Source organism: Dipodomys spectabilis, unplaced genomic scaffold, assembly GCF_019054845.1.
Source record: "Dipodomys spectabilis isolate Male_0828 unplaced genomic scaffold, ASM1905484v1 ptg000060l, whole genome shotgun sequence".
NCBI classification, from domain to species: domain Eukaryota; kingdom Metazoa; phylum Chordata; class Mammalia; order Rodentia; family Heteromyidae; genus Dipodomys; species Dipodomys spectabilis.
In genome coordinates this window covers 1,359,800-1,385,877 of record NW_024870737.1, presented here as the reverse complement: position 1 = coordinate 1,385,877, position 26,078 = coordinate 1,359,800, and the positions used below count along the sequence as shown (strand labels likewise).

At 42.9% G+C, this 26,078-nt stretch overlaps 1 protein-coding gene across 3 annotated transcripts in view; it reads left to right on the top strand.

Annotated features, from left to right (window-relative positions):
* Positions 1–24,515, top strand: part of Mtmr1 (myotubularin related protein 1) — a 64,352-nt gene extending 39,837 nt beyond the window's left edge. For all 3 annotated transcript variants that reach the window (XM_042680381.1, XM_042680379.1, XM_042680380.1), the window contains 9 exons: positions 536–619; positions 1,064–1,213; positions 1,965–2,153; positions 6,480–6,665; positions 8,223–8,429; positions 12,862–12,954; positions 14,502–14,615; positions 17,753–17,929; positions 22,148–24,515. In XM_042680381.1, the coding sequence (XP_042536315.1) occupies positions 536–619; positions 1,064–1,213; positions 1,965–2,153; positions 6,480–6,665; positions 8,223–8,429; positions 12,862–12,954; positions 14,502–14,615; positions 17,753–17,929; positions 22,148–22,312 (1,365 nt within the window). In that variant the 3' untranslated portion in view covers positions 22,313–24,515. The remainder of the gene's footprint in view (positions 1–535; positions 620–1,063; positions 1,214–1,964; positions 2,154–6,479; positions 6,666–8,222; positions 8,430–12,861; positions 12,955–14,501; positions 14,616–17,752; positions 17,930–22,147) is intronic.
* Positions 24,516–26,078: the final 1,563 nt, after the last annotated feature.

The window sequence follows — 26,078 nt, the reverse complement described above, 5'->3', positions numbered from 1 at the left end:
TTTTCTGGCCTTTCTACTATAATATTTTAATGTTGCTAGTTCTGTGTAATTGTTAAGGAAGGCTACTAATTTATTACTTCAAAATTTGCAGATTAAGCCAGGCACCGGTGGCTCATGCTTGTAATCCTGGTTTATTCGGGAGGCTGAGAGTTGACTGGATTGCAGTTAGAAGCCAACCTGGGCAGGAAAGCCTGTGAGACTCTTATCTCCAATTAATTAACCTTTCCCCACCCCCTACCCCCATAAAAAAAAGCTGGATGTGAAGCTGTGGCTCAAGTGGCAAAGTGCTAGCATTGATCAGAAAAGCTTGCCCAGGCCCTGAGTTCAAGCCCCAGGACTAGCACCAAAAAAAAAAGGAAGGAAGGAAAGGAAGGAAGGAAGGAAGGAAGGAAGGAAGGAAGGAAGGAAGGAAGGAAAAAACTACAGATTAAATTAAACATCTTAATCTACTCAGCTCATTGAAGAATTTGAAAAGCCTTAGAATCTGTTATATGGCAATAAATACTGACATCTGTTTTGTGGTTTTTGTTCTCAGGTGCTGTTTGCATTCAGTTATAAAGAAAAGTTTCCAACTAATGGCTGGAAAGTTTATGACCCAGTATCTGAATATAAGAGACAGGTAGAGTACGTTGCCAATCCAACTAAAAAGAAGTATTTAAATATTTTATTTTCTAAAAGTTCAAAAATATAATGGAGAGGAGAAATTTTTCAACAAGTTGTAGCTTTCCTAGCTTTTAGGTGTTCCAACTTCTGGGTGCCCAGTTTTCCTAGGCCAACGCCTTTGACGCTTTTCCTGGTTGTTTGTCCTTTTCTGGAGGGTAACTGGGCTTAACCACACAGCTTTATAGACCAGATCTTCCAGATTTTTTTTATGAGATGATCTGGTAAAGAATGGCTGAGTGAGGATCCAACCCACTGGTGTACGTTTTATCTGAGGCATTGTTATTTAAGTGACAGTGAACAGGTTATCAATGACTTTTTTGTTGGAAATAAATAGATGTGTTTCACCCTTAATTCTTTTTCAAAGTGAAAATTCGTGTTTTTCTCCTCTAACAACCTGCAGGGCTTGCCAAATGAGAGCTGGAAAATCTCCAAAATAAACAGTAATTATGAGTTCTGTGATACCTACCCTGCTGTCATTGTTGTGCCAACTAGTGTAAAAGATGATGACCTTTCAAAAGTGGCAGCCTTTCGAGCAAAAGGCAGAGTTCCTGTAAGTACTGACAGAAACATACTGTGGTAGATCTAGCTTGGAAACATACAAGACAGAAAAAAATCTAGCAAACAGTATGGAAAGGAGAAAAATAAACCCAAGCATACCTTTGATCCTTGCAAAATACCTAATTATATAAACCTTCTATTTGCTGTGTCTCCCTTTTTGTCTGATTTCCTTCTAAATGCAAGGGTAACAAATTTTGCTCTCAAAATGTAGTAGAGAATAATGAAAGAGCAGCAAGAAAGATCTTGCTGTTGTATTAACAGTCTATATCAAAGGTTTCATCAAATCACTATAGAATGATTCATTCTTCATGCTGCGTAGAATGCTATAGCCACTCAGGAGGGAGGGACATTGTTACAGAAACAATTATAGCTAGCAGGAAGTAGTAGTTTAGGCCCAGAGTTTACATCTGGTATGATCCTTATTACTTGACCCACTGAAGGAAAATGCAAGTTTAGGTTAGACTTTACTAATAATTGGACTTAGGTTTTTTGGGGGGTTTTTTTGCTTTAGGATTTTTAGAGGTAGAGTAGAATTTTAGAGCTTGTCCAGGTAGCTTTGTTTCAACCTGACCGAGCATTGAGTCCTTCCACCACTAGAGTATATGATTGGCCTGCCCACTCTTGTCTTTGTGGAAAAACTTCAGGACAGACTGTGCTTTTCCTATCAAGTAATTTGAACATGTGTTGCTTTAGGAATACTATTTAATAACAGATAACTAATATGTATTGCTTAAAAATACTAGGTGTTGTCATGGATTCATCCAGAAAGTCAAGCAACGATTACTCGTTGCAGCCAACCACTGGTGGGTCCCAATGATAAACGTTGCAAGGAGGATGAAAAATACCTGCAAACAATAATGGACGCGAATGCCCAGTCCCACAAACTGATCATCTTTGATGCTCGCCAGAACAGTGTTGCAGATACCAACAAGGTACATTATTAATACCTTCGTGCATCTGACTTTTTTTAATATCTGTTCTATAAATTGTCCTGCATTTGGAACTGCCCACTGAATTTCTCACAAGTGGAAGTTAGAGTTTTTTGAAGTGGTCTTCTCCTTCCCTGGGCTGTGTTTGGCATTTCACATGACTCACATCTTGTCTCTTTCATTGCTTCTTCACAGTCCTGTCTGATGAGTTCCTTAAGTAAAGATACAGGGGAAAAATATCTAAGTGATCAGATATTTTAATGAAATGAGCAAAAGAACCTTGAGGTCCCTCACTGTAAGAAACAGAATGATGATTTGACTAATTCATATCTGTTAATGCAGCTCTTTGCAGTGGTTTGGCCATATGAAACTGCAAATATATGAAGTTTCCATAAATCACATGAAGAAACAATAGTGTCATCAGGTGACATAAGACCACCTCTCAAGATGGCTTCTGTTTCAACCCCACTAGCTGAAGGGAGCTCGATGTTTTATACCTAGTGAAAACTATTTTCTCAAATAGGAAAGTGTCTGGTTTGAGTCATTTCTGTTTCTCCTAGATAGCTTTTCCATAGTTTGTTGCTACAGGCAGGTATTTGGCTGAGAACTTTGCCCACAAATAATTTCCGACATTAGAAAGTTGATGGTAGCTCCTCACATCTCATGCCTACTTATAAAATGACACTTGGGTAGCACACATCCACTAAGCCCTGACTGGGAACAAGATGGTGAGTGAAATAGACAGACAAGATGAGGTGTTATAAATAGGAGGTGTAAGTAATCTCAATGTCCTGGGAGAGCTGGACAGGGAGGGAATGACTAGCCTTTCTGTGGGCTTAGCTGTGGCCTCACAAGAGGAAAGTGGACTTGAACTAGCCTGGTTCTTCGGATCAGTGGGCAGAGCGGGGCAGAGCATTATAGGCAGCCTGAATACCTACCCAACAGTGTGATGAGATGTACCACTCAACAAGGATGGCAAGAAGACAGATGTCTATGCCCATGGTCATCACCCTGCCATTTTCACCCTTGGTAGTGCTTGTGAGTTCCTGTTCCTCTAACCAGCCTGTTTCTTTTCTTTCCTTAATGATTACTAAGCATAGTCTACAACAAAAATCCAGCCTCCCACCTCCCCCATCTTATACTTTGTATAAGCTGTCACTTTCTACTTCAAAGAATAAAGAAGCCATTAGACAAGTACACAGCCATCTCCCCTCAGTACTTGAGTACCTACCTAATGTAGCAAGCACTATACTAGGCACTGGGAATAAATGTAGCCAACCATCTGGCTTATTAGGACACAGACATATTGAGCACATAGCTGTATAAACTGCCGTGTGGCTATCCACTATGGCGTTATGGAAAATAAAATGTTCTCTTGAGAAGGTGTAGAAGGAGCTTGGTTATTTGCTGATGTAGGCTAGACAGTTACTTCTTCTCTCTCAATAGTGATTGCCTTGTGTCTAGCATGAGAATGACACTATAGCCTACTTCTTGGAGTAGATGAAAAGGTTAAATGAAGAAAAGCTACTAAAGATCCAGCAAAGTGCTTCACCCAAGAAAGCATTCCATTCAAGTTAGCTTCCCTCATTACTGACCTCAGGAACTTCTCTGTTCTCTTGCCTTTTTTAACCTTAATTCCCTAGGTTCCTCTTGCTCTCCAGCCTGGCCTTCTTGGTCTGCCTCACTAGTCCTTGTCACCAGCAAGTAGCAGTATTCCTTAGGCTTAGTTTGGAGTCCTATTTACTAATTCTCCTATGTCAGGACTTTAAACACTGCCCCTTCCTGAGTTGGACTTGAATTTGACACTTAAGTCTCTTGTACCCTGATTGCTTCTGAGGTTGAGACTGAATTTGCATCTCATTATGTTTCATGTCTCTACTTGGCTCTCTCCCAGGACACAAAGGCTCTGAACTCAAGCCCACCTGTGACACAGTGTGGCAGAATGGTGAGACCTCTTGGCTTTGAGTGTTCCTCCAGGTTCTGCCATTCACTGCTCTATAGAGTTCTTAACCACTCTCTAAGCCCCAGGTTCCTCTTCTGCACAATGGAAGATAATACCAGTGTCTTGTGTCAAGGATTGTACATGGATTAAAATTACATGAGACTAGTGCACATAAAGGACTCCGTGTGGTAATAGGTGCATCTTTAGTCCTCACTATGTGATATTGATAAACTTAGCCCTTGTGGTCAAGGGGACTACCCACTTGTGTGACTGGAAGGTGAGCTGTGGGATATGGCTTACTATGATGGAGAAGACTGGAAGAGGAACAGAGCAGGGAGAAGATGAGAAAGGGTCTGGTTTCCTGGGGCTGCAATGTGAATCAGAACAATCTTGGTGGCTTACAACAACAGGAACACATTCTTTCACAATTCTGAAGGCCAGAAGTCCCAAATCTGGCAGGGCTGTGCTCTAAGAATTCCAAGAGAGTGTGCTTCCTGCCTTTCCCACCTTTCCCCAGTCACCTCAGCATTCCTGAGTGACAGGAAGGATTCAGGGATGGAGGAAGACTGACACATACACCATCTTCTAAACATCTAATAGTGTAAGGTCAGAGTATTGTACTTGTTTCCTATACAGAACAGACAGAAGTAGGACACCAAATTGCATGTAGAAAATGACTTCTAAATATTGCCATCTAGAAAACACACCAGCCTGTTTATATGTCCAAGTCCCCAGCAACTTTGCATATGTATATATATGCACAAACAGATGTTTTGACTTCTTTCTTTTATCTAGATGCCTTTCATAGCTTCTTGTCTGATTCCCTGTTCCTCTAGCATAGTGTTGACTCATAGAGGTGAAAGCAGACATCTGTGATTCCTAATCTTAGGGAGAGAGCTTTCAGATTTCACCATTGGCAATGATTTGTCATGCAAGAATTGTGTCTACCTTGGAACCTCAGAATGTGAATTTATTTTTAAACAGGATCTTTGTAGCTATAATCAGTCTAGAGGACGCCATACTGGAATAGAGTAGGCCCTAAATTCAATGATTGATATTCCTAAAGAAAACCACATAGAAATACACATATGCTAAGAGGGAAGGTGGCTCTGTGGAAGCAGAAACAGCTTGAGTGCTGGTGTTAAAGGCCAAGGAGGTCCAAGGATTGCCAGCAACACCTGCCACGAAGAGAGAGGCCTGGAACACATAGGGTCTCCCTCAGTGCCTCCAGAAGGAGCCCACTCTGTTCACATCTTCATCTTGGATTTCAAGGCTCCTGAACTGTGAAAGAATTCATCTGAGTGCTTTGAAGCCTTCTGGTCTGTGGTACTTTGTTAGTGTAGCTCTGGGAAAGTAATACAGCCTCTTTACATTTTAAAGATAAATCTCACTTGGTCATTGGGTATAATCTTAACATGCTGCTGGATTTGGTTTGCTAGTGTTTTAGTCAGGATGTTTACATTGATATTCATAAAGAATATTAGTCTGTAGTTTTTTGGGGGGGGCTATTTTTGTCTAGCTTGGGCATCAAGATACTACTGTTCTTATGAAATTAATTAGGAAAAATTTCTTCCTCTTCTCCTGTGTTTTGGAGAAGAAGACCTGTCATCTCTTGTCTGAACTACCACAGTGGCCTTGTAATTACAGCTCTTCTTATGCAATAGTGTTCTGCACTTCCCTTTTAGTGACCCTCAACACACTTGTAATTCCTTGCCCATTGGGTGTCTAGATATTTAGCCCTTGACTCTTGACAGCAGGGACTATGGAGATCTTGTATACACTTACATCCACAGAACTGGATTGCTGGCCTCTGGCCTGTGGAATGAAGAGGGAAGGAAGGAAGACTGCATCCTATAAACTCGAAAGAGGAATAGCTTCGGGGGGGGGGGGGCGGTGCTTCCAGGGAGATGGGCAGACTTTGGACACTGGGAGCCTATTCTGCCATTAGACACCTCCATAGCCCTGTCTAAGACTGCTGTTCTGTCACCTGGGCACCCATCCCTGCTGCAGGGGACTGACATGCAGATGTCCAGAGAGCTTGGTGCAGTAGCCTGGCAGGCTTTCAATAATTACAAGGCAGCTGATGGAAAATAAGAGGAACCTGAGTCCATCCAGATGACACCTTCCTCTGGACACCATGGCTTATGCCTGTAATCCTAGCTTCAGAACTAAGGTGGTACATTTCTCCTGTTTTAAGCTACCCAGTTTGTGGTCCTTTGTTCCAGTTTATGGTCCTTTGTTCCAGCAGCTTTAGGACATCCGTACAAGATTCTAGATGGTTTAGTAACAGATGACTTTGTTGCTGCTTAGTGATCTTCCTGGTAGCACTAGAAACAGTAGACAAGTTCATTCCAGATAAGGTGATGACTATCTTTTGTTTTTCACAGGCAAAGGGTGGAGGCTATGAAAGTGAAAGTGCTTACCCAAATGCAGAGCTCGTGTTCTTGGAGATCCACAATATTCACGTGATGAGAGAATCGCTCCGTAAATTAAAAGAGATTGTGTACCCTTCCATCGATGAGGCACGGTGGTTCTCTAATGTGGATGGAACTCACTGGCTAGAATATATTAGGGTAAAGATCTTAAGTTTTTTCATCTGGATTTTCATTTAGATTTCTATCTGTGCCATAAGTATATCTCTGTCCAAGTGGTTTCTCAACATCACAAAAGAGGGCATATTTACTGTGGAGGTGAGCTTTTATAGATTTCACAGATGGCATTTGGACTGTGGTTTCTGTGGAGAGTATCACAAGCATCATGAAAAGGGTAATCCTTGGCTCTTGTGAGAGTTCTTTTTTTTGTTGGTCATGGGGCTTGAACTCTGAGCCTGGGCGTTATCCCTCAGCTCTTCAGCTCAAGGCAAGCGCTCTACCACTTCCAGTTTTCTGGTGATTTATTGGAGATAAGAGTCTCACAGACTTTCCTGCCCAGCTGGCTTTGAACTGGGATCCTAAGATCTCAGCCTCCTGAGTAGCTAGGATTACAGGCATGAACCACCAGCTCTCAGCTCTTGTGAGACTTTTAAAAGAATTTCATGACCAAAGGATAAAGGATTCTGTTAACTGCTACAATTTTGCATGGCTTTAAAAAGGTTAGAGGCATGGCTCCAATGGTAGAGCACCAGCCTAGCAAATGCAAGGCCCTGAGTTCAAACTCCAGTACTAGGAAAAAAGAAAATTAAGTTTAGGGCTAGAGACATAGCTCAAGTGGTTGTGAGCCAGTCTAGCAAACAAAGGCCTTGACTTCAAATCTCAGTACGGTGAAAACAAAACAAACCCCCACCCCCAAAATACTAAATTATTCCTGAAATCATGTTACTAGGGTATGGTGACTCAAGTTTATAATCTAGCTGCATGAGAGGTAGGGGTCTACAGATTGTGAATTAAGGATAGTACAAGTAGAAAAGTCTTAGAGACTTCATCTTAAGCAGTGGCTGGGTACCATGGCACATACCTATCATCTCCAGTGACATGGGAAAGGATGGCAATCTAGGCTGGCCAGGACATAAAGCGGTAGTTTATAACCAATATCAATAACTAATAACCTATGAAAAAGGGGCTGGAGACATAAACTAGCCAAGTGGAGAGGACCTGCCTTGCAGGCACAAGAAAATGACTTCAGTCCACAGAACCATTCCCAAAATGACACTAACATTTCCTAGTGGAATCAATATATTGTATAGCATTATATATATTTTTTCCTTTGGTAGGGCTTGAACTTAGGGCCTGGGCACTGTCCATGAGCCCTTTTTGCTCAAGGCTAGCACTCTACCACTTTGAGCCACAGCTTTACTTCCTGTTTCCTGGGGTTAATTTGAGGTAGGAGTCTCACAGACTTTCCAGCCCAGGCTGACTTTGAACTATGATCCTCAGATCTCAGCCTCCTGAGTAGCTAGGCTTACAGGCATGAGCCAACAGCACCTGGCTATATATATTTTTTTAAGGCTAGGACTGGAACCCAAAGCCTCGGGCATGCTAAGCAAGGGCTCTGCCATTGAGCTACATGTCCAGCCCATGCATGCCATGCTTTTGTGGTTTACTAGCCAGACTTTTCAAAGTTCTTTCCAGAATTACTTTATATAGAAATTGAATTCAGAGTATCCCTTTTCTAATATGCCTTCTTTTCTGCAGATGCTTCTTGCAGGAGCAGTAAGAATTGCTGATAAAATAGAATCTGGGAAAACTTCTGTGGTGGTGCACTGTAGTGACGGCTGGGACCGAACAGCCCAGCTCACCTCCCTGGCAATGCTGATGCTGGACAGTTACTACCGGACCATTAAAGGATTTGAAGCTCTTGTGGAGAAGGAGTGGATAAGCTTTGGACATCGGTTTGCACTGGTAAGTTGAGACAGTGCTTAACTGTTTGCTGTGTCATGTATATGCTTGTCGGATGCAGCGCACACACACACACAAGTATGTGTGTATACACACACAGATGTGTGGACTTTCTCCCCTGGATCCTAACTTCCACCCTAATTGCCGTGACAGAATACGATGGATCACAATATTATATGTTCCTAGTAGAGCTTTTAAAAACGTAGTTATGCTTTTTCTAAAAATGAGGTAAATTTACATCACATAGATTTAACTATTCTAAAGTGTTCAGTTCAGTACCCTATAGTACATTGACAGCGTGGCAACCATCTGTCTAGTCCCAAATGTTCCTTTAAATGGAAATGGTATACACATTAAACAGTCACTTTCCACTTCCTCCTCCCTTTTTAGCCCCCAACAAGCACTAATCTGATTTTTATCTATATAGATTTGCCTATTTTCCATACTTAATATATGTAGAATCATATGGTATTTGTCTTCCATTTACTGACATAATGTTTATACAGTAGCATATATCAAATGCTCATTCCATTTATAGCTAAATAGTATTCCCTTGTGTACATATGCTAGATTGTATTTATCTGTTCATATGTATATGGACCCTCTCTTGATTCTACCTTAGGCTATGAACGTAGATGTACAAGTTTTTTTCAAAAACAAAGTACTATTGTATTAACTAGCTGGATTACACAGTAGATACACAGTTAGGGAGACTGTAAGTCCAATATCAAGTTGCTAACAACAGGATTGGTTTCTCCTTGACATGTGCCACTGGTATTTCCTAAAGCTACCCATCATATTGGGTTAGGACCCTTCTCTAATGGCCTCATTTTAATTTCATGTTTTTTAAAGTACAGTCACATTCTGAGGTACTGAGAGATTGAGGGGGCACTTTATTCAGCACACAAAGATCTGTTTTTAATTTGAGGACTATATAGGTAGGAGTGGAATTATTGGGTCATCTGGTGGGGCACTCGTAGGCTGCGGTTTGCATCTTAGTGCAATTGGAAGCTCACTGTAGCCTGTGCTATCTATTGACATGCTGAGGCTTCGTCTTTACCTTGCATTGACTTGGAATACTACCGAAGTCTGCAGGATGGGCAGTGCAAGGACTACAGTGGCTTTGGCATGGGGGCAAGTGTACCTGGACAGAAGTTCAGAGCAGAAGAGGCAAGTCCATAGCCTCTGATTTTCAGGCCCAGTTCTTTTATTTTGGATGACCTAGAACTTGAACTCATGGCCTGGGTGCTGTCCCTGAGCTGCTTTTGTTCAAGGCTAGCACTCTACCACTTGAGCCACAGTGTCTCTTCCAGCTTTCATTTTCTGAGGAGCTGATTGGAGATCAGTGTCTCACAGACTTTCCTGCCTCGGCTGGCTTCAAACCACAATCATCAAATCTCAGCTTCCTGAGTAGTTAGGATTGCAGGCATGAGCCTCTGGCACCCAGCTGACTTGTCAGTTCTTTAGATACAGTCCTTCCTTTCTCTTGACTTGTTTTCTACACCCTTTGGAAACGCATGCAGCATGGAGAAGGAGTTTGGATGTCTCCAGTGCTTAGTGCAGTGCCTGTCCCCTGTTGAGTGCCAGGTCAGTGTTAGCTCTGTGATTATATTTTATTACCTTATATTAGTTATACAGGGGGGGAGGATCGCACTGTTACATTTTCACACGTTTACCATCTGTTATGCATGTGGATAGGCACTTTCCCAACACCATTTGTTGAAGAGACTGTTATTTCTGTCTTCTTTGTCGAAGATCAGAAGGCTATAATGGTATGGGTTTATTTCCAGACCTTTCATTCTATTCTATTGGTCTATATGCCAGTACTATGCTAGTACCGTGCTGTTTTTGTGAGTATAATTCTATAGTGTAATTTGAAGTCAGGTATTGTAATACTTCCAGCAATACTCTTTTGGCTCAAGATTACTTTGGCTGTTTGGATTTGGGGGGGGGGGGGTTGTTGTTTAGTTTAGTTTTGTTTTGTATGTTTTTGCTTTTGGTGCTGATCCTAAGGCTTGAACTCTAGGTCTGGGTACTGTCCTTGAGCTTCTTTTGCTCAAGGCTAGCACTCTATCACTTGAGCAACAGCTCCACTTTTAGATTTCTTTTTGTAGGTGGGTAGTTTATTGGAGATAAGAATCTCATGGACTTTTCTGCCTGGGTAGGCTTCAAACCATAATCCTCAGATCTGAGCTCCTTGAGCCACTAGGACTACAGGTATAAGCTACCTGCCCATAGCTGGCAATGTGTGTGTGTGTGTGTGTGTGTACACCAGTCTTTGTGTGTGTGTGTGTGTGTGTGTGTGTGTGTGTGTGTACACCAGTCCTGCTCAAGGATAGTGCTCTGTCACTTGAGACATAGCTCCACTTCCAGCATTTTGGTGATTAATTGGAGATAAGAGTCTCACGGACTTTCCTGCCTGGGCTGGCTTTTAACCGTGATCCTCAGATCTCAGCCTCCTGAGCAGCTAAGATTACAGGCATGAGCCACCGGTGCCCAACTGTCTATCGGGTATTTTTTTATGCTTACAGATGAATTATTGGATTAATTTTTCTGTTTCTGTAAAGAATGATATTAGGATTTTGATAGGCATTACACTGAATTTGTAGGTTGCTTTCAATAGTATAGCTATTTACTCATGCCTTCTTCAGTTTCCTTCTTCAGTGTTTTAGAGTTTTCATTGTAGAGATCTTTCATATCCTCAGTGTATTCCTAAGTATTTTTTATGTGATTGTGAATGTGATAGATTCCCCGATTCTGTTTCTGACTACTTAGTGGTAGTAAACTGAAAAGCTGCTGATTTAATTAATTTTGCCCTGATCTCTATTGTTGCTTTCCATCTACTGTTTTTGGGGTTTGCCTAGTTCTTGTTTTGCTACAATAGCCTTAGGGTTTATTTATTTGAGATCTCTCTGACTTTTTAACATATGTACTTATAGGTAGAAATATCCCTTTTAGAGCCACCTTTGTTGTATCCCAAATGTTCTGGTAAATTATGTTTTCTTTTTCTTCATTGACCTACTAATCACATGAAAATACATACACTGTTTAGCCGAGTGTGGTGGCACATGTCTGTAATCCCAGGCTTCTGGAGGCTGAGGCATGAATGTCATGAGTTTGAGGCCAGCCTGTGCTACAATAATGAGTCCCAAGATAGTCTATGGTACGTATTGAGACCTTGTCTGAAAAAAAAAAAAAGTATATTATTCATTCACCGTGAGTTTGTATTGCTTATGTAGTTTCTCTTGCTGGTAATTCCTGTTTTCTTTTGTTTGTTTCTTTTCTGGCCAGCACTAGGGTTTGAACTCTGGCTGACTTTGTGCTTGTTAGGCACTCTACCACTTGAGACACATCTTCAGCCCCTTTTGCTTTAGTTATTTTTTAAATGAGGTCTTGTATTTATTGCCTTTATGCCTGACATGGGCTGGGCCTAAAGTCATCATGTTTACACTTTCCACTTAACTGGAATGATAGGCCCATAGCACTAACTCTCAGCTTTTATTGGTTGAGACCGGATCTTGCATTTACAACATGCTTGCTGAGCCATTAGTAATACCCACATCAGTTCTAGGCAGTTGTGGTGGTGGTGGTCTTGATCCCCTTTAAATGGATATGGTAGCTATATAGTTGCTTATCATTTCTTGATATCAGCTACATTAAAGAGAAGATGAAAATCAATCACCATACCTATAAACTGAAATTTAGTTTCATGGAAGAAATGGAAGTCAATCAACTATATTAAAGAGGAGTTGAAAACCAATCACCATATCTATAAACTGAAATTTAGTTGCATGAAAGAAATGGAAGTCAATTCAATTTCGTGGATGTTTGTGGGTGCTTACAATGTGCCAGGAATTCTGTTATGCCTGGTGAGACCCAACCCTTGCTACTAGGCAACTTAAGTGACTTTTCTTTGTACTAGTCCTAGAGCTTGAGGGCAGGGCCTAGGCATTGTCCTTGAGATTTTATACGAGGCTAGCACTCTATTACTCTTCAACCACAGCTCCACCTCCAACTTTTTGATGGTTAGAGATAAGAATCTCAGCTGGGCACTAGTGGCTCTTGCCTGTAATCCTACCTACTTGAGAGGCTGAGATCTGGGAATCACAGTGTGAAACCAGTGTGAGCAGGAAAGTCTATGAGATTCTTATTTCCAGTAAGCTACTCCGAAAAGGCCAGAAGTGGCATTGTGGCTTAAGTGGCACTAGATGGCTTGCCTTGAGCCAAAGAAGCTCAGGGACAGTGCCCAGGCCCTGAGTTCAAGCCCCAGAACTGGCACCAAAAACAACAACAACAACAAAAATAATGTCATGGATTTTCCTGCCTAGGCTGGCTTCCAACTATGCTTCTTAGATCTCAGCCATCTGAGTGGCTGAACTGCCTTTTGGTCATATAGTAACATACATGAAGATATTTAACATTTGTGTCTTTTCAGCGAGTGGGCCATGGTGATGACAACCACGCAGATGCTGACCGATCCCCTATATTTCTTCAGTTTATTGATTGTGTTTGGCAAATGACAAGACAGGTGAGAAATTTCAAGTGTATTTCTGACTTAGGTAATCTTGGGCTCAAATGTATCTTGCAGCCAAAATTAGCTAAACTTTCACTGTTGTTCCATTCAAAATGAGTATTTGTATGTGTATAAAATATGGCTTCTGTTACTTAATACAGTTTGATTCTAATTCACTTAAAAGTATAAATGGAAAATCAGATAGGACCAATTTCACACCAAAAGTTACTTTCCTTCTGCAAATGGCGATTGTTAACCATCTTGTCCATACGCTGAACAATGTAAGACTCTACTCCTCAGTCAGTTAGTTATGCTTCTGCTCCATGTTTGTCAGATGAAAGGAACCTGCTTAGTCTCCTTAACTGCTGAGTCCTTATTCTTATATTTGGGCATATATTAGAAATGGGGCATGGCTGAATGGCTAGTAAATGGGAGTCAGGCTGAGGAATCCAGGAATCTCCATACTATGTACCATGTCATGATCCCCACACTTGATTATTAGGTTTCGTCATGATAGTATGGAAAATCACTGTGACTGGAAAGCAGTTCTTTTGGTTGTTGCTGTTTTTGTGGTGTTAGAGGTCCAAGTTGGCCTTTCCTCCTGAGGTAGGCATGTATTTCCAGCCTGAGAATAGGTCATTAATATATACTAGTTTAAACACATATATGCTAGACAGTTCTATTTGGTTTTCTTCTACTTATCTTTGCTTCTTTCAACAGGTAATCAATATTTCACTGTGCTTAAAATTAGGATTCTGGCTCCTGGCAGTTGCTCTGTGTCTGCTATTGGGTTCCTTATTATTATTTCCCATCTCCTGGCTACTAAGTGGCAGCTTCTGGCTAAAACCTGATGACAGTGCTAACAATCTTCATTGGAGTTCTGCAGAAACCCACTATAAACTACTTAAAACAATTGAGATGATCCTGTGGGTTTTCTTCCTTACTCTGTTACCACAGTGAATTAATGATTTTCAAATGAACCAGCTAAGATAATAATAATGATCCTCTCATTTACTTCCCTTCTCTTGGAGTCCTAGTCGTCCGTTGCCAAAATCTGAAAACATTTGTTTTATATACTATATCCAGCTTTCTGAATGTTTCTATGTTCTGTTTTACCCAGTGAAAAATAGACACTGCATAAAATTTTAAGTATTTAGGGGCTGGGAAGGTGGCTAAGTAGTGAGTGCTTGCCTAGCCTGCATGAAGCCCTGGGTTCCATTCCTCAGTACCACATACACAGAAAAAGCCAGACGTGGCACTGTGGCTCAAGTGGTAGAGTGCTAGCCTTGAGCAAAAAGACCTTAGGGACAGTGCCCAGGCCCTGAGTTCAAGCCCCAAGACTGGCAAAAAAAAGTAAGCATTTAATTGCACAAGAAAGATTGTTGCTTTTGGTTATTTTTCAACCAGCTCTATCAGTTAGACTTGAAACTTTAAGTTGTTGCTTTACATAAGCTTAGTCTTCCTTTTGATATGAGAATGTACCCATTAATATTTTACCTTTCACAAATAAGTGGTATTAATATTAAAATTAGACTAAACGTTATTTTTTTTCTCCATTTAAGTTTCCTTCAGCGTTCGAGTTTAATGAACTATTCTTGATTACAATTTTGGATCACCTTTACAGCTGTCTCTTTGGGACCTTTCTGTGCAACTGTGAACAACAGCGGTTCAAAGAAGTAAGTGTCCTGCTTCCTACATTGCTCAGGCACCTTTCCCAGCAAGGGCCACTTGAAGTCTTGCTGCTGTCTATAATGAGGATGCCCTCCCCAAGTTTCTAGCAACCCCAAACCATATGTGTAGTAAAGTCTCTTACTTTATAGTAGCTGGGACCCAACAAACCTATGTGTCTAAGGAGTAGGACAAAATTCACATCTTGCAGCCCAGTGTAAGGAAATCCTGCTAAATATAACTCAAGAAAATAATTAAAGAGTAAATTTTATGGTATATGAATTTTACCTCAATAAAGGCATTTGAAACAATCCTAGCAGCAGAAGAATGAAGCTCAATAAACTATGACTCTACTTACTTTTTGGTAGGAGGGGGAAATTTTATTCTTCTTAAAACAAAAAAAGCTCTTGAGTGAGCTTGTAATCCTACCTTCTCAGGAGGCTGAGATCTGAGGATTGTGGTTGGAAGCCAGGTGAGCAAAATGTCCATGAGGCTCTTATTTCCAACTAATCACCAGCAAGGCCAAAAGTGGAGCTGTGGCTCATATGGTAGAATGCTAGCCTTGAATAGAAAAGCTCAGGGCAGCACGTGGCCCTGAATTCAAGCCCCAGCACCAGCACCAAAAAAAGCTCTTGAGATATAGTTTATATGTCATAAAATTCACTGTTCTAAGAGTATAATTCAGTGGTTTTAGTATACTTATAGAATGTGCAACCATCACCAATATCTAATTTTATAAAATCATATTATCCCCCCCCAACAAAGAAACCTCTCACCAATTAGCAATCCCTGCCCATTTCCTCAGCCCCTGGCAAGCACTAATCCTTTTCCTGTCTCTATGGATTGCCTGGAGATTTTATACAAATGGAATCCTCCAGTAGATAGACTTTGGTGCCTAACTTCCTTCACTTACAGTAGTGTTTCCAGGGTTAATCTGTGTCACTACTTCATTCCTTTTTATGGCTGATTGTATTCATTATGTGGATAGATCACATTTTGTCCGTCCGTTCATCACTTGATAGAAATACGAATTGGTTTCACCATTTGGCTCTTATAAGTAGTGCTGCTACAAATATTTGTGAACAATTTTTTTGTGTGGACATATGCTATCATTTTTGTCAGTTGCATGTCTGGAAATGGAATTGCTGGTTCATGTCATAACTCTTTTGAAGCTGTGTATTTTTTTCAAAGCAGTGAAACCATTTTTTCATTATCTTAGTGAATTATATGATGTGGTGTTGATTTATATTTTTATAGCAATTAATGTTGAGTAGTATCTTTTCATGTGCTTAGTAGCTGCTTGTGTATATTCTGTGAAGAAACTGTATTCTATTCTTTTGCTTACTTTTAAATTGGGTTGGCTTTTTTATTGTTGAGTTGTAAGGATTCCTTATACATTTTATATACAAGTGCTTTATATTATTTGCAAAGTTTACTTTTCTTTCTATTACTTGTCTACTCACTGTCTTGGTGGTATCCTTTGAAGCACAGAAGTTTGTTTTTTTTCCATTTTGATGGATTCAAATTCACTGTTTTCATTTGTTGCTTGTCCATTTGGTATCACAGTCAAGAATCTATTAATTAACCCAAGCCAGAGCCATGAAGATTTGGTCCTGTTTTCTTCTAAGAGTGTCTTAGTTTCAGCTCTTATATTTAGGTCTGTAATCCATTTTGAGTTACTATTTGTATATGGTGTGAGGTGAGGGCTGAGGTTCATTCTTTTGTTTTGCCCACCTAGTTGCTCCAGCACTGCTTATTGAAAGAGTGTGTTTACCCCCTTGAATTATCTTGCCATCCAAGTGGAAAACCAGTTAGCTGTAAATATAAGAATTGCTGCTTTCTGTACACTTTACCATTGATCTATGTATCTGTCTTTATGGCAGCCCCACTGGTATTTTTACAGAACAGCAGTAAGTTTGAAAATGGGAACTGTGAGTTTTCCTTCTTTGTTGTTCATTTTTAAAGAGTATCTTGGCTATTCTGGGTATTTTGAATTATCAATCATTTTTCCCTTATAAATATAAAAACGAAAAAAGTCAGGTGCTAGTGGCTCATGCCTGTAATCCTAGCTACTCAGAAGTCTGGGATCTGAGGATCATGGCTCAAAGCTAGCTGGGGCAGGAAAATCTGTGAGACTATCTCCATTTAACTACCAGAAAACCACAAGTAGTGCTGTGGCTCAAAGTGGTAGAGTGCTAGTCTTGAAGAGAAAAGCTCAGGGACAGTGCCCAGGTGCTGAGTTCAAGCCCCATGACCGATAAAATATAAATAAAAAAGGAAATAGTTAATCTTGAATGTTCCTGTGGGAAGTCAGCTTGTAAATAAGCAGTCCTGTAGTAATGGAATGATGCAACATTCACTTGACCTCACTGTTTCTTCACTTTTCCTGGTTAGATCCATTGTTTCCTATTTGTCTGTCCTAACTGTGCTCTCCTATGCTCATAGATTTTAAATGTTTTCATTCTGAGGAGCAATACAAATAATTATAGCATTTCCAAATATGTACAGTAAAACTGATGGGAAGATATAATGAAATATACGTGTATATGAATGTATGTGAAACCTCTACAGCCTGCCATCATGGTGTACTTTTCTGCCAATAGACAAAGCTTTCCATTATGAGGGATTTTTTTTTTTCAGTATTGAGGATTGAACCCAGAATTTTGTGCTTGCTAAGCAAATGCTCTATCACTTGAGCCACATGTCCAGCCCTTTTGTTTCAATTTTGTTTTCAAGATAGGGTCTCGCTTTGCCTGGTCTGGCCTTGAACTCAACAATTCTCCTGCCCCCACCCCACACCTAGTTTGTAAGGGATCTTATCTGTAATTTCTACCCACATTCCTCATTAGGTAAAGTATCCAATTGTTATCGCTACACCCTATCATCTTAATGAGTGTTAAAAAAAAAAAAAAACTCTTCTCCTACCTTCCCACAGACAGATTTGCCAGATGCTGCCAAACTTCAGCAATATATTTTCTCAGGACAGCATGAAATCATAGAGTGGAGGATGGGAGATGGGGCTTAGTAAATTTCATACACTTTTGTCTTTGCATTCATTATATTATTCAAGTCCTTTTTATGCAATATTGATTCTTGAGGCTTTGGAGAAAAGTTTACTTCAATGTATTCCTGTTTTGCTTTGCAGGATATATATACAAAGACTGTATCTTTATGGTCATATATCAATAGCCAGCTAGACGAATTTTTGAATCCCTTCTTTGTGAATTATGAGAACCACGTTTTATATCCTGTTGCTAGTTTGAGTCATTTGGAATTATGGGTAAACTATTACGTACGATGGAATCCACGGATGAGACCACAGGTATCCTTTTGTTTTTCTTCTTTTCCTAAGAGTGCATCTTTTTCTCCCAGTGAAGAAAAGTGTTGTAAAACTGTGTGCATGGTAGCGTTAACATAATCATGGTCTTCTTCCTCTGCCAGGGTCATGTTCCAGTAGGTTCCTCCCACGTGGCAACCTCAATGCCGTTTGCTGGGTTAAAGTTCCAAATTTTTAATATCTCCCTTCCGCCAAAGAAGGGGTAGAAAGTATACTGTCTCCTACTGCATTTGGCTCTTACTCTTCGAAAACACTCTGAAGTATTGTGGGTGGAACAGTACCTTCTCTAACTCCCATACATGCAGAAGTAGTGGGAAGGCCTGCGAGGAACAAGTAGAAGCTTGCTTAGACTGGTAGCAAAACAGGCTCCTAAAGCTGGAACCCTTCTGAAAAGGGGCATAGTTTCCCCTGCCCTGTCACATTCTTTCATAGTAACAATGACAGAGTTTGATAAAACAGAACATGATGCATAGTCAGGCCAATCAGCCAAGCCTGGACCTGCTTCCTGTGCCCAGTGGCTGAGCTCTGGCTACGAGCCAGGCACCACCAATTAGTGTTTCTGGTCTTAATTTGGCCTTGTTCCCCACCTCTGATCTCCTCTAAGTAGGAAGAAGACACATGGAGCCCTCATCCATGGATGCTCTGAGGGTTTAATGAGCAGCTACCAGGACCACTTACCACCACTCTTTGTCAGCAAAGACACAGAAACCTGGCATCTTCTGTTCTCTCCTCTTCCTTCTCTACCTTCCCTCACTTCACAAGCTCTGTTTCATCCCCAAGTCCCACTAACCAGAGAAGTCCAAATTCCTCCTTTTCCTTTGCAGTTGTGCAGCTCTGGCACTTGGAGGGCTATTGACCCTGTACTAACCATTCCTTGGCTAGGAAAGTACACTCATGTACACTCATCTATGAGCCCCATCAGCCATGTGTGGCCTGCTGCCGCAGACACCTGCTCTACCTGTCTTTTCCTGCATTCTCTGTGCCCTCACACCACAGCCCAAGCTAGTCACACTCGTATCTTTTCTGAGTGCTTTATTGCACACAGCTTCTTCTATACTCTCTTAAGTCACCCAAGCCACCTTTAGGACCTCAGGAAGTATCCTCTTGAACTTTGTGATGAGTGCTGTGCCCAACACTCATCCTCCTCTCTGAACTAGGCCCAAGATGTAAGTCTCTCATTGCCTGCCACCCGTCGTCTCTTTTTCTCCCATATAGGAGTCCAGGTCTGATTTGGGTTACATTGTGCAGCATGCTAAACATGGTTCCCCATATACTCTTCAGTAAGTAGAATCAGCCTTACTGGGGAACTGAAACCAGGCCCCGCTTCTAGCAGCTTCCTCCTTATTCTCATGTATTACTGTCCTATGCAGGCACTTGCTAATTTTTTTTCCTGGGCAGCTTCTGTTTGATCTTCTTTAATAACAGGGGAGGATTATAGAGTTCCAGGAAATCACTGGTTTATTTAAAATTACTTAGACTTACCACCTAGCTGTCCAGGTGGCTCAGAAGACCAGATATTTTCTCGAATGTCCTTAACATTATCAGAGTATGAAAATTGACTACCTTTGGTTCCCCTCCCTCTACCACCCCCACCCTCCCCCGCCGGCTGTGATCCACTGGCTTCCTCTCCATTGCAGATTTGTGAGGACAGGGACCAAATGTTCTGTAAAACTTCCATCCTGCATGAAATATGTTTGCAAACCTGGGCAGATTGGGCCATGTGTAAGCAGAGTGTGCTTTGGCAGGATGACTGGGATCACAGGAAGGACACAGCACAGAGAAGCCAAAACTCCCCTGGGATCTTGCTGCGTGGTGCATGGAGTTTCGGAATGCTCCCTACCAAATTCTTTCTCTGGCAGTGATGAGCTCCTGATGTGGAGTAAGGTCCAGAGCTTCACTGAGACCTCACAAGGGAGACAAGTGTGACACGAGTGCATACCAAGTGTCTGGTCCACATTTTTGTGTTCTCTCAGTACAGTGCACAGCTTTACCCTAAATGCAACTGACACATGGGAGATACCTCCTAAGTGCTGGCACACAATGTGTTGGGGAAAGTGGGCTGATGCTAGAGGGGTGAGTGGGCACTTACATGACAGGACCAGGTGGGTGTTCTAGAACATTCTCTCTGGCAACACTAAGATGGGTGGGAAAGAGGATGTGTGCACAGTATGTCAGGGAAGTGTGCTGATGCAAGATAGTTGTCTGGGTGATGCAAGATGGGAGGAAGATGGGAAGGGAGGCCAGGTGAGGTCCATCAAACCTTCTTTCTCAGAGAGGAGGGTGGCAAGATCCGCTGCTGAAAGATGCCCCCTCTCGGGATCCTTCAGAACATGACTGAGTGGGCTGGTGGCTAGTGGTACCCACTTGGTGCCCTCTTGGCTTGTGCCTTGCAGACTAGCATGCACGGGCACTCATGGCATAGGTTTCTCTAGCTTCGTTCTGTATTTAAGCTTCGGGGTTTGGTGATTCCTTCCGATGTGTCTCTGCTTGGTGGCAAATGAAACTGCTACCTGAGAAAGATACACAAAAGTGTACTGCAGATGCAAGGTGACAGTGGTACATTTGAACAGCAGTGTTCCTTTACATGCTCTGCTCCTGAGGCCGCACTGTGTGTGTGTGTGTGTGAGAGAGAGAGAGAGAGAGAGAGAGAGAGAAACACATGTGTATGCATGTGTGCATGGGTGGACATGGTATGTGGAAGTGCATGCATATATGCATGTATGAATGTATGTGTATGTGCACATCTGTATGTGTGTGTGCATGAATGTGTATGGGTGTGGTATGTTATGGAAGCTTGATCACAAAGTGTTCCCTTATGTCTATGGAATGAAATGGTCTCACAGATAAGAAAAACACCAGCTAGACTTTAAAGGTAATCACACAGCTGTGGTTCACCTCACCATGGCCTTTGGTACCAGGCTTTGCTAGGAGACCCTGACATCATTGTCCCCTCCCTGTGGCCTGAAGTGCAGCTGTTTTGAGCCTTCTCAGTGCTGGGTACCAAACTCCTTTTGTGTTGGAGGTACCTGCTGCCTTCGCTTAGTCCTTCCTCCTCTGCCTGGCGCTCTTGCTGTCTTGTTGACCCTCCAGGAGGGTGGATCACCAGTGGCATTCATGATGATGCAGTTCTAAGTGTTTGAGGAAGCAGAGACTAGACTTGGTGAGTGGTGAGCTGAGGCTTAGAGACCAAGGTCAGACCGTACTGTCAGGGCAGGGGGAGGAGCCACTGGAGGTTGTCACATGATGACAGGCATGTTCTGCTGGTGACTCAGGCCCCAGCTGCTGTGCAAAGTGGATGGGGGTGAGACAAGTCTCCCCAACTAGGGTTCTCCCTCCATGCTCATCCTCACCCCCAGGCTATTGGCCGGCTGGGCCTAGTAGGTGTGCAGCAGCTCTTGTGAGCTCATCAACTGGTTCCTATGAATGCTGTGGTGGCGGGGGAAGCTCATTTTGTTATTGCCCTCAGTTGTGGGCTTAAAAGGTAACTGCACGCAGTGCTGCATCATGTTAAGGAACAAGTGGCTGATCTCCCCAGGGAGGTGCCTACCCCAAGGGTGTCTGCCAGCTCCTGCTCTAGCTGATGCCAGTGAACAAAACTCTTTAATCTGTAGAGTGCTGACTTAGCCAACTGTTGTCAGTTGGTGCCACTATTTAAAAACACTGCACCCACAGATAGTACAGGTGGGGCTACATGTACATCCCAATGCCTCGGCGTGGGCACTTGGCCACTTTGCATGCATTGTGACTTCCCCCGAGCCTAAGAGCTGCACAAAAGAGAGCAGGGGGTAGCCCAGTACCGGTGACACAAGCCTGTCATCCTAGCTACTCAGGAGGCTGGGATCTGAGAATTGTGGTTTGAAGCCAGCCTGAGCGGGAATGTCTGTGAGACTTTATTTCCTATGAACCAGCAAAAAGCGAGAAGGGTAGCTATGGTTCAAGTGGTAGAGTGCTAATCTTGAGTTTTAAGAAAGCTCAGGGACAGTGCCCTGGCCTTGAGTTCAAGCCCCAGGACTGACAGACTGACAGACAGACTGACTGACTGACTGAGAGAGAGAGAGAAAGGCTGAAAAAGAGAAAGACAGAAAGAGAGAGAGAATGAGAAAGGCCTGTCCTGTCCCTGGGGCCCGTGGACTTGGTGGAAGATTGGTGATATAAATGGGTCCCAGCAGCTGCTAACACAGCCTTGTGTCTGCTTGCCATCAGATGCCAATTCACCAGAATCTCAAGGAGCTGCTGGCCGTGAAGGCTGAGCTACAGAAGCGGGTAGAGGATCTGCAACGGGAAGTGGCCGCACGCGCCGTCTCATCCTCTTCTGAACGAGGATCCTCCCCTTCTCATTCAGCCACTCCTGTCCACACCTCGGTCTGATGGGCAGAGCCAGGGTCTTGGGCCATCCTGCTGCTTTATCGTCTTCCCAGTGGCTCAGGGCCTGGCCGTTGCTGTTCTGGCTGTAGCTTGTGATCTTATTTTAGGATTAGGCCCAGGGACCATTTGTGTGGCTAGGTGACAGCTCTCACGTGGGTAAGTGCATTTTGTGTCGTGAACAGTCTGTTTCCCCTCCTGTCAGCAGTCCCACAGAGAGCTGCCTGTCACACCCACCCCGAGCCACCTTGCTCTGTGCAGGCAGCTCAGGGGGGAGCTAGAGGGAATGCAATGCTTAACATCTCACATTACTCCTTTCCACCTTCAGTCCTCCCTTTGAAATGAACCATTCACTTTAAGACCACATTGCCAGCCGGTGGCTTCCCTCAGCTTTTTGCCACAATTTGCAAAGTGTGTGTAAATGAAACCTTTGGAGGAAACAGACCATCGCCATCGACTCGACAATTCTCTTCATGCCAGGGGTCTTCCAGTACCAATTACTGTTGTGTACATATAAGGTATTTTTTAAAAGAGAAACATACCTTTATTTTCCTATGTCCTTTTTTTTATGTTTAGAATAGTCAGTCACCTGAGGTGGTATCTGCTTAACTATACTGTGTGAGAAATTCTTTCCCAACTCACATCATGCTAGCTTTTATGTGGTACATTGGAAACAAGACATGAGATATGGTCACTTGAATGGCCATGCGTGATTGCCCTCAGACTAAGTCTGGTACTTGCCTCCTGAGGTGGCCCCAGTTCCCTCAGGATGGCACGGACTAGGTGTGCTCAGTCCTCTGGCTTTTCTGTGGGTCAACTGAGGACTCGGGCTTCTGCACAGGTGCTGGCCTCCCTTGGAGACAACTCCTTTCATGAGCAAGGTGTGTCAGTTGTTCCGGGGCACCAGAACCCGGTACCCTCCCACCCCTAAGATAGCAGGCATTTATATCAAAGCAAGTGTGATTCCACCTGTTCTATGCCTGGCCCGCCCACCTCACTTGATTGACATCTGGCTGCTGTCCATGGTTAAGCAGCCACTGTGCCAAGGCTCTGCTTTGGAAATGTAGAGCACTCCCTTTCCTTGGTTCTGAGCCAGCCATGGCCACTCGGGCCTCCTGCGGTTTTGCACCTTCATCCAATGACTTTGAGCTCTGCCACTGCATCAGTCTTTGCTGGAGTGAATTTCCTGTCAACTCTTAGCTCCTTCAAGACAGGCGAGCTTGCCCCCAGAGCCACAGAGGTTCACAGGGGTCCAGCTGCATTGTGTCCTCCCTGCTCGGGGTCAAATCACTGGATGTCATGCAAAGTCCTACATATTGACCTTATTTTTGAAAATATACTCTTAAAGAAATTTTCTACAGCCAAATGTGTAGAGAATAGATGTTTTTTCAACTTGGAACCTTCTGAGTCTTATAGAAGATTATCCTTCTGTAAGATACTAGACATATTTATTCAAGGTTGTTTGATAACCTAAAATCAATTCTCCATTTTTATCACCTGGGGGATTTGTTTCTAAACCATAGTTTAATCCACAGTAGCTTTTTGATTTATGGTCCAAACATACCTAGAAATATGAGTGGATAAACACCAGGCGTAATGACGCATACCTGTAATGCCAGCACTCAGGAGGTAGAAATGGGAGGATACTGAGTTCCAGGCCAGCCTGAGCTATGTAGCAGAATCTTGTCCTCCTCAAACAGCAACAATAAATGTAACAAATGGATACACAAGTACTCATTGGTACATTGATTTTTTTAAGTGATTTTTTTTTCCCTAGCAATATCCTTTAGTCTCCCAACTACACTAGGACAATTAAATGTAGTGTAGACCAGATGTTTTGACAGTCCCAGAGAGCCCATGGAGTTTGCTCTGTGGTGAGGTATTCTGGTGCTGGTGGATGGAAGCTGGCGCCTGATCTGGCCGTATTCTCCCTCACCTGGGGATCTCCACCAGCAGGGTCCCTAGAAACTGTCAACTTTAAGCACAACAGAGCACTTCCCTTTGTATGTTCCTAGCACAGAAGTGTTTCTAAAAACAACTTGAAATATAGTTTTGTTATCTAAGATAAATTCTTTTTTGTTGTTTTATTTAAGTGTACTAGAATGTAAAAACCTTTAAGGTTCAGGTTTCTAAAAATCTGGTACAATATCGTATTTGCCCCATCTGATGCACTGTATTTCAATCTCTAATGAAAAAGTATAATATGTTACCTTCCTGGCCTTTTTTTGTCTCTCTTTTTAAAGTTATTTCATTAGGATCTTCCCTGGAGGAAAATGAGTAATATGTAACATGTACTAAATGTTTACTATGTGCCAACCACAACTGGTCTATGTGAAGTGCCCGTGTGTGATTTAATTCGTTTACGAAATGACAGATGTACATTTATATGAATCATGCAGGCAGGAACTAATCAGTGGTCTGATTTTACATCTGTAATATCCCTCTGCTGGGTGCCAGTGGCTCACGCCTGTAATCCTAGCTACTCAGGAGGCTGAGATCTTGAGAATCACAATTCAAAGGCAGGAAAGTCTGTGAGACTCTTATCTGCAATGAACCACCAGAAAACCAAAAGTGGTGCTGTGGCTCAAGTGGTAGAGCGCTCACCTTGAGCTGAAGAGCTGAGGGACAGCACCCAGGCCCAGAGTTCAAGCCCCACGACCGACAAAAAAAACAAATCTGCAATGCCCCTCAACTGTAACCTTGAGGACAGCTGGAGACACCCAAGTAACAGCACTTGGGACCTTTGAGCGCATACGCAGCGCTCTTGGACCCTTGCCAGGTCTAGTCTCTGGTGTCCACTGTGTAGTCTTTTGGAGATGTAAAGGCCTAGATGATATCCTTGCGTTCCCTGAGGCTCCCCTGAACCTAAGGATGCAGGATTGCTAACCTTCTCCACGTGAGTCACTGCAGAGTGAGCAAGAGACTCAGTGTTAGGGGCAGAGATGCCTGTTTGGCCACCACCCAGCCAGCCACCCCGGCAGTGACAGCAGAGGTAAAAGGCTGAAAAGCCTACTGGGTGAGGCCAGGCCCTGATGAGCTGGAAAGAACTGCCCAGGACTGACAGGGTGGCTTTGGTTGGGTTTGAGGATTTGATGCTATTTCAGTACAAGCCGGGCCCTTTTCATGCCCAGGTTTCTCTGCCTGAAACAGCTGCACATAACTAGAAGCTATGTCGGTTCCCAGCTTGCTCTGAGGACAGAGCTTAGATACTTGATGGACGGGCTAAGTGCAAGAAGTGTAATCTTGCAGGGAGTAGCTCCTCTCTAGGGAGGATGGGATGAATGAGCACCACTTCATACACAAGTGCGGGGAAAGCTGGACAGCCTCATTTGACAGGATGTACCTTAACACCATGTGAAGACCAGGATCTGTGGGGTTCCATTTTCTTTAATGCAAACATGAGACAGTTTACAATTTATACTTGGACATCTCACAGACAAGATGGACAGGGCATTCTGGTAGTCTCCAGCACTTTCTTCACAGAGCTGGTACTAACACTAACCTAAGTAGCGAGGCATGGTCCTGTCCCACACCAGGATGTACCCCCCAAGTCACCTGCCTTCGGGCTCTCTTGGCTGAGATGAGAGCTCTATCACCTCACTCATGATCTCACGGCTGATACCGTAAATGCTGACCTTTTAAAAAAATTCTCCCTGCCAGTTAGGCTAGTAGAGAGATTAGATCTTCGAGTTGGCTCACTGTCTCTCTCCTATTGCCTGGGACAGGCCAGAGCTGGCTACCATCACCTTCTGATGGACACAATTACAAGTGA